Source organism: Equus quagga, chromosome 13 (assembly GCF_021613505.1).
Source record: "Equus quagga isolate Etosha38 chromosome 13, UCLA_HA_Equagga_1.0, whole genome shotgun sequence".
Classification (NCBI taxonomy): Eukaryota; Metazoa; Chordata; class Mammalia; order Perissodactyla; family Equidae; genus Equus; species Equus quagga.
In genome coordinates this window covers 3,421,577-3,433,806 of record NC_060279.1, presented here as the reverse complement: position 1 = coordinate 3,433,806, position 12,230 = coordinate 3,421,577, and the positions used below count along the sequence as shown (strand labels likewise).

The 12,230-nt window shown below is 42.0% G+C and overlaps 1 protein-coding gene across 3 annotated transcripts in view; it reads right to left on the bottom strand.

Annotated features, from left to right (window-relative positions):
* Positions 1-1,153: 1,153 nt before the first annotated feature.
* The window catches only part of C4BPA (complement component 4 binding protein alpha), a 32,589-nt gene continuing 21,512 nt past the window's right edge, over positions 1,154-12,230 (bottom strand). For all 3 annotated transcript variants that reach the window (XM_046682958.1, XM_046682959.1, XM_046682960.1), the window contains exons 8-12: positions 11,219-11,419; positions 8,758-8,943; positions 3,372-3,536; positions 2,154-2,329; positions 1,154-1,590 (exon numbers count right to left, since the gene is read on the bottom strand). In XM_046682958.1, coding sequence (XP_046538914.1) covers positions 1,417-1,590; positions 2,154-2,329; positions 3,372-3,536; positions 8,758-8,943; positions 11,219-11,419 — 902 coding nt within the window. In that variant the 3' untranslated portion in view covers positions 1,154-1,416. The remainder of the gene's footprint in view (positions 1,591-2,153; positions 2,330-3,371; positions 3,537-8,757; positions 8,944-11,218; positions 11,420-12,230) is intronic.

Below are 12,230 nucleotides of genomic sequence, written 5' to 3'. Positions count from 1 at the left end.
TGGGAGTCAATGCTCCTGGAGCGAGTCTTCACCACCGAGAGGAGGGATTGGTGGATAAATAACCCGGGTCCTCATCCTTGGAAGGGCAACTCAGAATTGTGTTCTACACGCTCTCAGAGGGCGATCAGCATGATTATCTGTTATCAACAGCAATGACCTCCTCAATAAATCTCCCTGTTTAGGCTCTCCTTCCTTCCCCATCTTACTACCCCACTCAATCACAGTGCTTTCTGGGACCACCTCCCAAAGAAACTAGTTACCCATAAATCTTTCTTTCAGGGGAAACCCAAAATAAACATCAACGAAAAGGAATTCCGGGTAGCAGGAGCAGGCAAAATGGCTTTTAAGCCCATGGGCAGATACCTTCCACGTTAAGTGGGTTTTTCTAATAGTTTGAGCCCCTCTGTTATCGCTACAGTTCAGTGAAAGCTTACTGTACACCATTGCTTCATTGGAAGATGTTTGGGGAAATCAAACAAAAGAGGCCAATGCTCCCCATAGAATTCCACATACAAAAGAGAGACGAGACGACCAAAGGAGCTGAGACATGAATGAGAGAGAGATTTCAGAGGGTGCAAGAGTTGGAGGAAGTGGTGAGTAGGAGGAATAAAAGCCTCCAGAATGACCTGAGATGTAAATGTGAACGATATGGGGTTTCTCCTCATGTGTGGGATAGTTGCTCAAGCCATTTTACTTTGTCATTAAGGAAAATGGGGACCAATCAGATGGAGGACTTGGAATACACAGATGGCTGTCATGTGGGCTTCACATTCATCAGTCCTTCAGAGTTCATTCTGTCAGGATGGAATAAGTGGGTCAGAAACAAACATAAATCTCCTTCGTGTGAGGCAAAAGTCAAGAAGTAGCATTAGTGAGGCCAAGGCCAAGTGCAGGGGGGTTTAGAAGGTGGCATGACTCCCTCCAAATGGGGGAATGTGGATAAGGCTTTCAGGGTGCGTTGACATTTAATCCAAATAGGGAGGACCAGAGTGATTTGCACACATGGAATAAAGGCTGTCCAGGGGAATGTATTGGTGTGAACCCAAGCCCATATTTCCAAGGCCCCTCGAGTAAAATAAATGTATTAACTTTATGTAATGGGTTTGTTTAGGGACCTCATTTCACGGAGTCGTAAGGACCACAAAGACAAAACTTTTTGATATGTAAATTTTTAATAGAAAAAAATGAGCACTTTGTGTCCAGGAAAGCAAAAACATGTCACGAGATGATCAATAATTCTACGAAGCACTAATCGATAATTCTAATCTCAAAGCATTAAACATTAACCAATTATCCTTTCTAGATATTTATTACCAGGAGTGATGGCACAAAAGAGATGGTAAAGTGGATAAACTGAAGTGATCTATATTGTGTTGAAGGCAGCAAGGTACATTTTTCTCCCTCTTCTGGGAAAAATTACTCTTGCACCTCCGGAGTACATTTCCCTTCCTTCTCTAATTTTTGTTCTAGTTGTTTGATCTCCAGAGACAGCTTATACAGCTCCAGGGCCGTTCTCACATCCTCCGGCTTTGGGAGACACTGCATGATTTTTCTGCCTGCGAGCACTTGCTCACAGCCTTCAGCGATCTCCTGAAAGAGACACAGTGGTGAGCGCAGTTGAGAGAGTTCTCTCTAAATCACGAAGTGGTGGGGGGGGAGGCGGTTGCATTCTGACAATGGCAGGACTAGGGGATCAGGGTCAAGACCAACCCCAGGACTGGAGGGTGAGCAGGAAAATCAGAAAACACTTTGGGGCCCACCATAGTCTTCCCCAGAGGGATACAGATCTGTTCTGAGACAGCTTCCCAGAAGGCCTCTATGGGGACAGAGGCTATTTCTGCTGACCACCCAGAAACAGAACACAGTATATCATATAGTTTAGAAAAAGTGAAGTTAGGAGTCAGTAGTCCCAAGTCTCTGAGACTCTCCTCTCCCTAAGGGGCTCAGTTTTTCCTGTTCTCAAGTGAGAGCTGGAAAACTTACCACTCCTAACTCATCGGAACACTTCACGGCAAAAAAAGAGAGTTCCTCTGAGTGACTCAGAAATGAACCCTGACAAGTCAGATCTCACCACTGCTGGTGGCCATAGTGCTTTGGGAGCACCAGTTTTAGGGTCTGATAGCACAGGAACTTGCTCGAATTGTGCCACTTACCCACTCACACATGGGCACCTCGGGGTACCAGGTGCTGTTCTCTGAGCAAGTGATACTTTGGAGACCAACCAAACGATAGTGAGGGTCACACTGGATGGTGACATTTTCAGGTGTAATATACTGATCCTTAACCACAGACAGCCGTCCATGCTCTATGTGTGGTTTCGGACACAGAGCTACAATGGAAACACAGTTTTAAGTAATCTGCAAATCTACGAAAAAAGACACGATGACAGGCTAGGATTATAAGAATGAACTGTACTGGGTGCTGCTAATTGTTTTATCTTTTTTTTTATTTTGATAACAATAATATTAGTTAACATTTTTATTGTGCATTGGCTATGCATCAGATTTAGATTAAGCATTTTATGTGACCATCTCATTCAAGTCTCATTCAGCTCTAGAAAGTGAGTACTGTTATTATTTCCATTTTATCTAGGAGAAAGTAGAGATACAGACAGGTTAAGAAATTTGTCCAAGGTCAAGGTCATAATATTTATAAATAAAAATGACAGGATATAAGAAGGGCATGTGACCTCAGTTTCTGAGCTATCAAAGCAACTATCCCTCATAGCTTGATCCCTGCAAGACACTAGGCATGAAATTTTCCCTCTTGCCTATTATTCTCCTGCATGCAATGGAGACGATGGTGGCAAATCACCCCCGGAGTTGCTGATGGCAAGGTGATATTAAAGCTGCGTGCATATAGAAATCAAATCCGATCTTGCCTTCTCCTGGTCCTGCAACAGCCTGGCAAACTAGAAGTCCCCCACTACACACCTACCTCAGGGTAAGTGGTGCCCGCCTAAGGCTCTGATGGATAAACCTCATTTTATCATGTTTGGAATTAGCCCATGAGAGCCTACATTCATGCTAGAGTAAGCTTCCATGAAAAGTTTGCTCAGGCCACAGTTACACTCAGATAAGATGTACTACCTATAGAATATTTCTGGAGATATACAAGAAACTGGGAAGGGGGGTGCCTCAAGGAGGCTGAATTTTGTGACTGGGAAAAAGAAGAAGGGGAGAGATTATTGCGTCCGTATGCTCTTTATACTTTTTGCATTGGGTACCATCTGAATATAGTGATTATTTAAAATAAATCAAATCAAATCAAATGTTTTCCTGCTGCCTCTGGCAGAGAAGAAACCTTACTCGGAATTCTTTCATGACAGTTCCACCTACTTAGCCATGAGCTGAAAATGGAGCTGAAGTTACCTTTACATTGAGGAGCTGGAGATGACCAGCCTGAAGAATTGCAGGAGAGCCTGGCCTGTCCAACCAGAGAGTATCCTTCATCACATTCGTACAGAACCTCATTTGTCCACAAACCATTAACTTCTTTATAATGTCCGTGGTCAATGGTTGCAGGAAAAATGCAATCTTGATGGTGAGACATAAAAGTGAGAGAGCATGAGCTTGTGGAGTGTACATAATAACACATCCCAGAATCTGTGTGGTTTGTAGGAGGCTTCATTCTGTCCTGTCCTCTTCTCTGCCCTTAGGATCACTTAGCCAAATGTAAGACCTGTGCTGCCCTCCTGTAAGCCTTGGGCTGAGGAACCATCATGGCCTCCCTAGTAGACCACTTGGTGGTCATTTCCATTATCTTCAAAAGCATAAATGGAATAGACAAAATTGGTTATTGGCCTAATCTCCATATTGGGTCCTTGGCCTACAGGTTAAGAGTTATCATATCCAGGAAGGCCAAGTAGGAGCCATGGATACTGCCCACATCCCTCCCCCTTGAAGCAAAGAAAGTAAATTTAAAGACTGTATCATGTACCAAGGAGTAGGGGAAAAGGGGGAAATTAGTGCAACTCTTAAAGAACAAAAGATGCAGGAGTGGTCATCCCCATCATATTCTCATTTACTTCATCAGTCTGTCTACTGCAAAAATTAGGATTGTGGAGAATTATAGTAGACTGTTGAAAACTCAACAAGATTTGAGCCCTTATTGTAACTATTGCATCATATGTGGTATCTTTGCTAGAACAGATAAATGTATCTTCAGGAAAACGAGGCCACTGATTTAGCAGAGGCCTTCTTCTCCATCCTTATTGGAAAAGAACGTAAAAAACAGTTTGCATACTTATGGGAGGGTCAAGATCATATATTTGCAGTTTTAACCCTGGGCTATGATAACTCACCTGTCCCTGTCATAATAGAATATAAAGATACCAGGACCATCTTGGACATCCACAGAATATCATATTGATCCAGTATATCACTGGCATTATATTAATTCTACTGAATGAGGAAGAAGCAGCTAGCATGATGTGAGAGCATAGAAAAAAAATATATGTGTATATTGGTCTCTGCCCTAGTTCCTGGTCTAAAGCTCTCAAAACCGTTATAAATTCCCAAGTGTTGAGAGCACTGGGAGTATCTTTTGTTCTCTTGAGGTAACTCTGGGTGGGCTCCTGGATGGGGGTTGGTCCCTGGAAAGAACAAGCCATCATTAGAAGCTTGGAATTTTCAATCCCACCTCACCTCCATCCTCCAGAGAGGGGAGAGGGGCTAGAAACAGAGTTAATCATTGATCATGCCTAATGAGGAAGCCTCCATAAATCCCAATAGTTTAGAGAGCTTCCAGGTTAGTGATCACATCCACCTGCCAGGAGAGCGATGCCACCCTACTGCCCGGGGACAGAAGCTCCTGCACTAGGGACGCTCCTGGAGGCCTCACTCTACGTATCTTTTCATCTGGCTGTTCATCTGTGTCCTTTATCATAACCTTTAATAAACTGGTAAACATAAGCAAGTGTTTCCCTGAGTTCTATGAGCGCTGTAGCAAATTAATAGAACCTGAGAAGGGGTCGTGGGAACCTCGGATTTTAGCTAAGTTGGACAGAAGTTTTGGATGACATGGGGACCTACTGCTTGTGCTGGCATCTGAAGCAGGGGGCAGTCTTTTGGGACTGAGCCCTTAATCTGTGGGATCTGATACTGTCTGTAGCTAGATAGTGTCAGATGGAGTGAAATTTAGGACACCCAGTTGGTGTTGTGGAGAATTCCTTGGTGTGAGGGAAAAAACCTCACAGAATTTGGTCACTGGAAATGTTGTGAGTGCTCTGTGTGAGCCGTAAAGGGAACACGCAGGAGAAACACGGGACACGGGGGGAAAGACTGGGTTTTTCCAACACACAGGATTATGCTCCAGAGCAGAGAGGGTAAAGATGCAGGCATTTGCCACAACAGTAAAATTTTTAGAGGTTCCAGGCTCAGAGCTTGCTAGGCTATCCCATCCAAACAAAAGTCAAATCATTGTAAATTGTACATCCGATCACAAAGAAGAAAGCATAGGAACCTGGACTTTTAGTCTGATATATTACTATTTTTTAAACTTCTTCAAATCTTTTGTTTTTCCAGATTTAAAGAAATCTTTACTCCTTGGTAAGATACCTTTGTGAACAAAGATGAAATATTTACTTTTTCTCTCTATCTGGCCCTTTCAAAATTCAGAAACTCTCATTTATATAAATAACCAAGTGAAGTTTTAATACAAATAAATGAGTTTTGCTGTGACTATCTTTGGTAAAAAAAAAAAAAATGAGTAATTATAGAGAGAAGAATTATGTTTGCACCTTTGTAGACATTAGATTCTAGTCTTGATAACGGTCTTTGAGGGTTGTTATATACCTGTAGACTAGACTCCCTCGACCTAAGGTACTGCCTTTGGTCTCACTGACTGTTTGCAGTACCCACTTTGGAAAACAGAAACTCCCTCTACACAAGACAATCACTGGCAGACCAGTGTCTATTGGTACACAAGCGTCTGCTGATCCCTTGTTGTCCTATGCCAGAATGACCACCAACTGTAAGTCTTTAATGTCTTGTGCTTGAGTCTATAATCAACAGGTAGAAGAAGCTTTCCTGGATTCCAGCTTAGAGGATCCCGTTGGTCACAGTCTAGAGCCTGGTGACTGGGTATTCTGGAAGCATCATCATCAGAAGACAGCCCTCGAGCCCCATTGGAAAGGACTATACCAAGTGTTCCTGACCACTGACACTGCCAAAGAACTAGAAGGCACTGAAACTTGGATATATATCTTACAGCCAAAAAAGGCTCCACCTGACCTCTAGCCCTGTACAAATCCTGGAGACCTTGAAATCAAATTGACTAGGAAGAGGAGCAGCTGACATCGGAGGTTGACAGCTTTCCCAAGATTCGAGACCAGGCCAGTATGTACGCACACAGAGCTCTAACCATATCACTTATCCTCTTCATAATAGAACTACTCCGTCACCTTGATAAATTTCTTGAGCCTCATGATAATAATTCAATATTCTTGCTAAGAAAGACCTACTTAGCTAGCTGATGGTTTCAGAATATCACATAATGCTCTCCTTTATGATTATTATTGGAATTCTGCTTTCTGTACTTGTATTTAAACTGCTGCTGCTGCTACTCACCCAGATCTTCTCCAGAGCTTCTACAGACACCAAGGTTATGATCTCTTACCATATTGGAATCATAGATAAGGCTTCAGGTAACCGGATGAAATTCCCAGGTGAGGAAGCTGCCTGAGAGTCATTTCCTGACCGCCTCCTTTTTGCTCAAACGTGGCCTAACCCTTATGCCACTGACTCCTTGGAATAACCATCAGAAAAAAAAGAAGAAAGATTTCCCCTAGACGTGGGACATGACTTCCTGGGACAGGTCCGTCCCAGCGACCTGGGGCTAAACAAATCTGTGGTTGATCAGTGATGCTTTCAGGGGGAGATCTCAATCAAACGGTCTTTGAAATGTGAAACAAAACCGTCACTTACGTCTAACAGCTTTAAAATAGACCCAGGAGGCCATTAAGGAAATGAGTCTTATGTACATCTTCACTGGGCAGTACATGAACTTCTTAACTGAGTCGAGATACAGATAGTCTGAGAACACTGCAAGAAATCTGCAGCTTGTCACAGTGACAAACTTTGGCCTCCCTCTATCTAGCCTTGGCAATCAATTATATTTAGCCAAGAGTAGCTTTCCACAGCCAACCCCAATTAACATTCCTTGTAATACAAACCTCCCCCTTTTGCCTTTAAAAGCCCCTACCTCTTCCTCCCTAGTGGGATAGTATTTGGGTTGCCAACTAAATCTGTGTACCCCAAATTGCATGATCCCAATTAAAGGCCTCTCTGCTTCTCATTTTGGCTCTTTATTTTTAGGTTAACAGTGGCATGGATGGGGGATAAGCGTGGGCCCAACAGCATGGATTCCCACTCACCAAGGCTGCTGTCACTGAGTCTCCGTTCTGCCAGCAACAATGCTAAGTCCCTGATATGATACCATCTCTTAAGACAACCAAAAAGCCCCTTGGTAGCACATTGACTATATAGGACCTTCTTCCACTTGGAAGGAACAGCTATCTATTTTGACAGAAATAAACAACTATCCAGGTATAGGTTGGCCTTTCCTGCCTGCAGGACTTCAGTCAGCACTGTTATTTAAAGGATTATAGACTGTTTACACAATTGGCATGGGATCCCACTGCATGGACTGGAAGACCCACTCTCAGCAAAAAACATGTGGCCCTGGGACCACGGCCATGGAATGCACTACTCATATTTACAGACTGCATCAGCCAGTACCTACAGACCTGTTAGAACACTGCAGTGGCCTGTTAAAGGCATAGTTGAAGCACCAGTTGAGAGGCAATACTTTACGATGATGAGATTTTATAATATTACTGTACATTTTCTTCCAGCACACAGTAGTCACTTTAAATCAGAGATTGGCCTTTATACAGTATTTAGCCTCTAATATAATAAAACAAAATGCATGGGTCCAGGAATCAAGAGGTGCAAGCATGAGTGGCCCTACTTACCATCACTCTAAGTGACCTACTTGGGGAAATTGTGCTTCTCATCCCTGAAACTCTGAGATCTGCAGATTGAAAAGTCCTGGTTGGCAAAGCGGGAACACTTCTACCAGAAGGAGATGAAAAGAATCCCATTGATTTCTAGGCTGCAACTAGTGCCTGACCCCTTTGGGATTCCTTTGGGCTCCTTCTTGCCCATAAGGCAAGAAGAGGAATCCCTATCCCGGCAGGGGTGATTGTTCCAGATCATCAATTGATAAGGCTATGGAAAAACAATGATAGAAGGGAGGATTGTGTTTAGCATGTAAGTGCTCTTGGTGAGGGAGAGGTAGGTATTTCAGTTGGGAAGAGTGTGAAGGAGGGCTTGGAAGCAGCGGAAGAAATGGAGCAAGTTCAGAAAGGCAGGTCCCAGTAACCTGGCCGCGTCTTGTACTGCAGGTTAAGGCATATGGACCAGAAGGAAGGGAAGAATAGAGAATAAACACCAGGAAACAGAAGGCAATAATTCAAAAGTCTAGCTGATCTATTAGATGTGGCCTATTTTCACTGACTCAGAAGAGAGAAGAAAGCCAGGAAGATCTAGAGAATGCGGATAACCAATGGAGGAAAAAAGAGAAAGCTGGATGGGGCATGGGGGAGGGGAGGGTGCACGGTGAACGAAGTTACCCACTCCAAGAATCATGCAGGGTGTACAACTTCTTTTACCTAATTTGAAACCTTCCCTTAATAATCTCCATCACTTTGATATGAAGAAACTTCTAAAATAAGATAATTCCATAAGCTCTCACCGTCACATACTGGTGTTTTGGGATGCCATGTGCCATCTTTTTGGCAAGTAGCGGAAAACTCTTTTTTCTTAAAACATGAATATGTAATTTTTTCTCCGGAGGAATAGACACAGCTGCTGGTGGAAGCTCTTCTTCTCTGACTAAAGATTTCACCGTTCTTCAGCTCTGGTACTGGGCAACATACCTCTAAAAAGTAAAAAGTGAGGCTAATGGTTAGTAAAACCACCCTGAGGCGGCTCCTATGGCTACACTCTCATTTCACCTTTGGAAGAGCTCCCCACTAAGAAAAGACTGGGAAAGAGGAAAGGGTACCCGAGCCCCTGGAGTCTGCTCTCTTGTCCCTGACAAGCTAAAGATTCCAACCAGTCATCTCCCACCAGCTAAACATTTTCATTTCGAGTCTCCAAAATGAGAAGATGGGTCAAACAGCTATGAAAATGTAAATTTTCAATATTCAAGAGCAATGACAACATCCATCTCCTTATGGCTTCTTTTGGGTTACGTCATCATTAAGTTCTCTAATAACTTGCACTTGCCCAGTTACAAGAGGAAGAATGTTCTCAAAAGTTTATATCCATCTGATAGCTAATACATAGAAGTAAATTTAAATTATTGCTTATGGCCAGGATTTTTCTTTTTTGATGCCAAATTTAAGAAAAATAGCTATTCAAATTCATTCATTTTTAATGCAGTAAAAGCTGATATAGGGATATAATTTTTGTTCATTAGTAGAAATACTTTCAGATAGAACTTGATACTGTTCGATGTAAGAGAAAACACCAGAAGAATAAAATGCTCTGCTCTCTGTATCAGGAGCTTGATCGGCACTACAGTAGGGTCTCTCAGGCACACTCAAATACTCTCAGTGCTCAGTTGTTTATGAATTATAATAAAAATATTCAACATTCCTATGGTTTCTAAATTGTATCAATAATATTTGTGTAATGCTTTACATAGAAAACACTTTAACATATTTAAGTCATGAGTCCAAATTCATATTTAATTAGATTTTATGATAACTTGGATAAATACCATTTCACTTCTACTTTTTAAATGGTTAAAAATATCCTCAACTAAATAATTAAATCAATAAGACCATAGTGGGTAAAATACATAATTTAAAAGTAGGTTTTTACGTCTGTATAAACATTCATTTATATTTTAAAAATTAGTGTATTAATTACATATCATTGTTTTTTATTTGCTAAAGAGGATTCTCAAAGGCTTGCATTTATCAGTATATTTAAGTGGTAGCAATAATTTTTGTTAAATATATTTTAATTCAGTCATTTTGTTAAAACCATTCATTCTATTTCCCCAAAATGAGTCTGAATAACTGCAATTAAACTTTAAGTCCTAAGGTGAAATGAACAATCTTTCAATAGGTTGATCTAAACTACCGTTTTTCATTATTTGTGCCTTTTGCATGTTTTTCAAATTCCAATCTGTAGAATAAAGTTCCCTATATTCTGGGCCTCAGTGTGTTTACCTCAGAAATGGCAAGGTTCTGATAGATGTGTGGAAGGAAGCATTTTCTCCCGCTGTTGTCAATTCTACCAAGGCCCATACAATCACATCTACCTAGGCCGGCCCAGTGACCAAGTGGTTCAGTTTGAGTGCTCTGCTTTTGTGGCCCAGGGTTTCGCCAGTTAGGATCCTGGGTTCGGACCTAGCACTGCTCATCAAGCCATGCTAAGGCACATAGCAGAGCCAGAAGGACCTACAACTAGAATATACAACTATGTACTGGGGGGCTTTGGGGAGAAGAAGAAGAAGAAAAAAAGAAGATGGGTAACAGAGGTTAGCTCAAGTGCCAATTTTTAAAAAAACTATTAAAAAAAATTGCATCCACCTGTCTCTAAGCCCCTTACTCATTCTCTTGAAAAGAGAAGGGGTCTTCTACCAGTGAGACTGGAGAAAGTCTCCTTTCTATCCTACTGAGGCGAGAATACTGAGTCAGGGGTCAGGATCTGTCTGCCAGAGGAAACTCAGGAGACCCAGCTCTTTCAGCTTGCAGTCCTGTGGCTCAAGAGACATAAGACAAGTCACCTTGCAGCCAATTGATCTCATGACTGTTTCACAGACTTTCTTTCTACCAAGGTCCCCAGAGTCTACACTGAGGAGGAAAGGGGTGTGATGGAGGTCTGACTCTGGCTATAGTTGAGCTGTATTCTCCATTCTACGTTTACCAGTAATGAAGCTCATACTGAATCTGCATAATGTTTGACTTCTGTGTCTACTTCTCACTTGATTCTGAACTGGGATAGGGAAAGGCTACCATTTCTTGGCTCCTGAAACTCCAAGACCTTTATGGTCCCTTCTGGCAATGAGTTCACTGTACCATTGAATTAATATAATTTTAAACTCATCTTGAGGGATAACATTATATTCATTTAAGGTAAAAATCCTAGTACATGCCAAACATTGAAAATACAAAAAGATTTGAAAAACAGAAACTCACCCTCGCATTCCGTGTATGGAGTCCACCTGAAATCTTCCTGACAAATCACAGCCGTGGGTTTATCTGAAGCAGGTTTATAGCCAGTCAGGCAATGGTACTTCAACACAGTCCCAACATTATACACGTCCTCTTTTGTTGGCCTCTGATACCTGTATCGTTCCCAGAAGGCATTTGGGATGTCTGGTAAGTTGGTACAACCATCTGCTCAGAAATAAAGAACAAGAGAAAAGGACACTGTTACTAGCAATGCAACAGTGAGCCCGTCCTGTAACTGGGTGTCACGTGTTCATCCAGCCAGCAACCCGCCTGTGGTGGCTGATGAATCAGCCACACCAGAAAACACACACGAACGTTTGCCCAAATGTGTGCGGCATCAGAGAGGGTCTTACTAAGGGCACCACCAAGCGGTTTCTATGTGTTGTACCAACTATCCAAAATGTCAATTCTCCCTCCTCTTCATTGTACTTCAGAAAGTTTAGTTTCTGAGTTGATGCATTAGCCTTGCTAGGTAGGTAGGCTGGAGGACTGCTGCAGACAAACAAATGTAGCTTTCTTGTTTCCTGATTGATTGGGGAAAATAAACAAAAGCTATTCCTCTTATCCAGATGACACCAGGAACTTTATCATTTAAGGGCTTCACAAGAACAAACCAAGGGCCAAGTATCTTTTGAGCCTAGACCTTGCATCTTCTCCTCTTCACTCTCTCCTGGTTCCACCGGTTCATATGATATGGGAGTATAATACAAACATCTGCCAAGTTGGATGTTTACTCCATTTTATCTTCAAATGTTTAAAATGCTATATAGAGTAAGATTCTTTTTTAACACTTTTATTGAGATACAAGTCACATAACATAAAATTCACCCACTTAAAATATACAATTCAGTAGTGTTTAGTATATTCACAGAGTTGTGCAACCATCACCACTATCCAATTTTACGATATTTTTACCAACCCCAAAAGAAACTCTGTACTCATTAGCAGTCACTCCCTATTCCCACCTGCCCCCAGG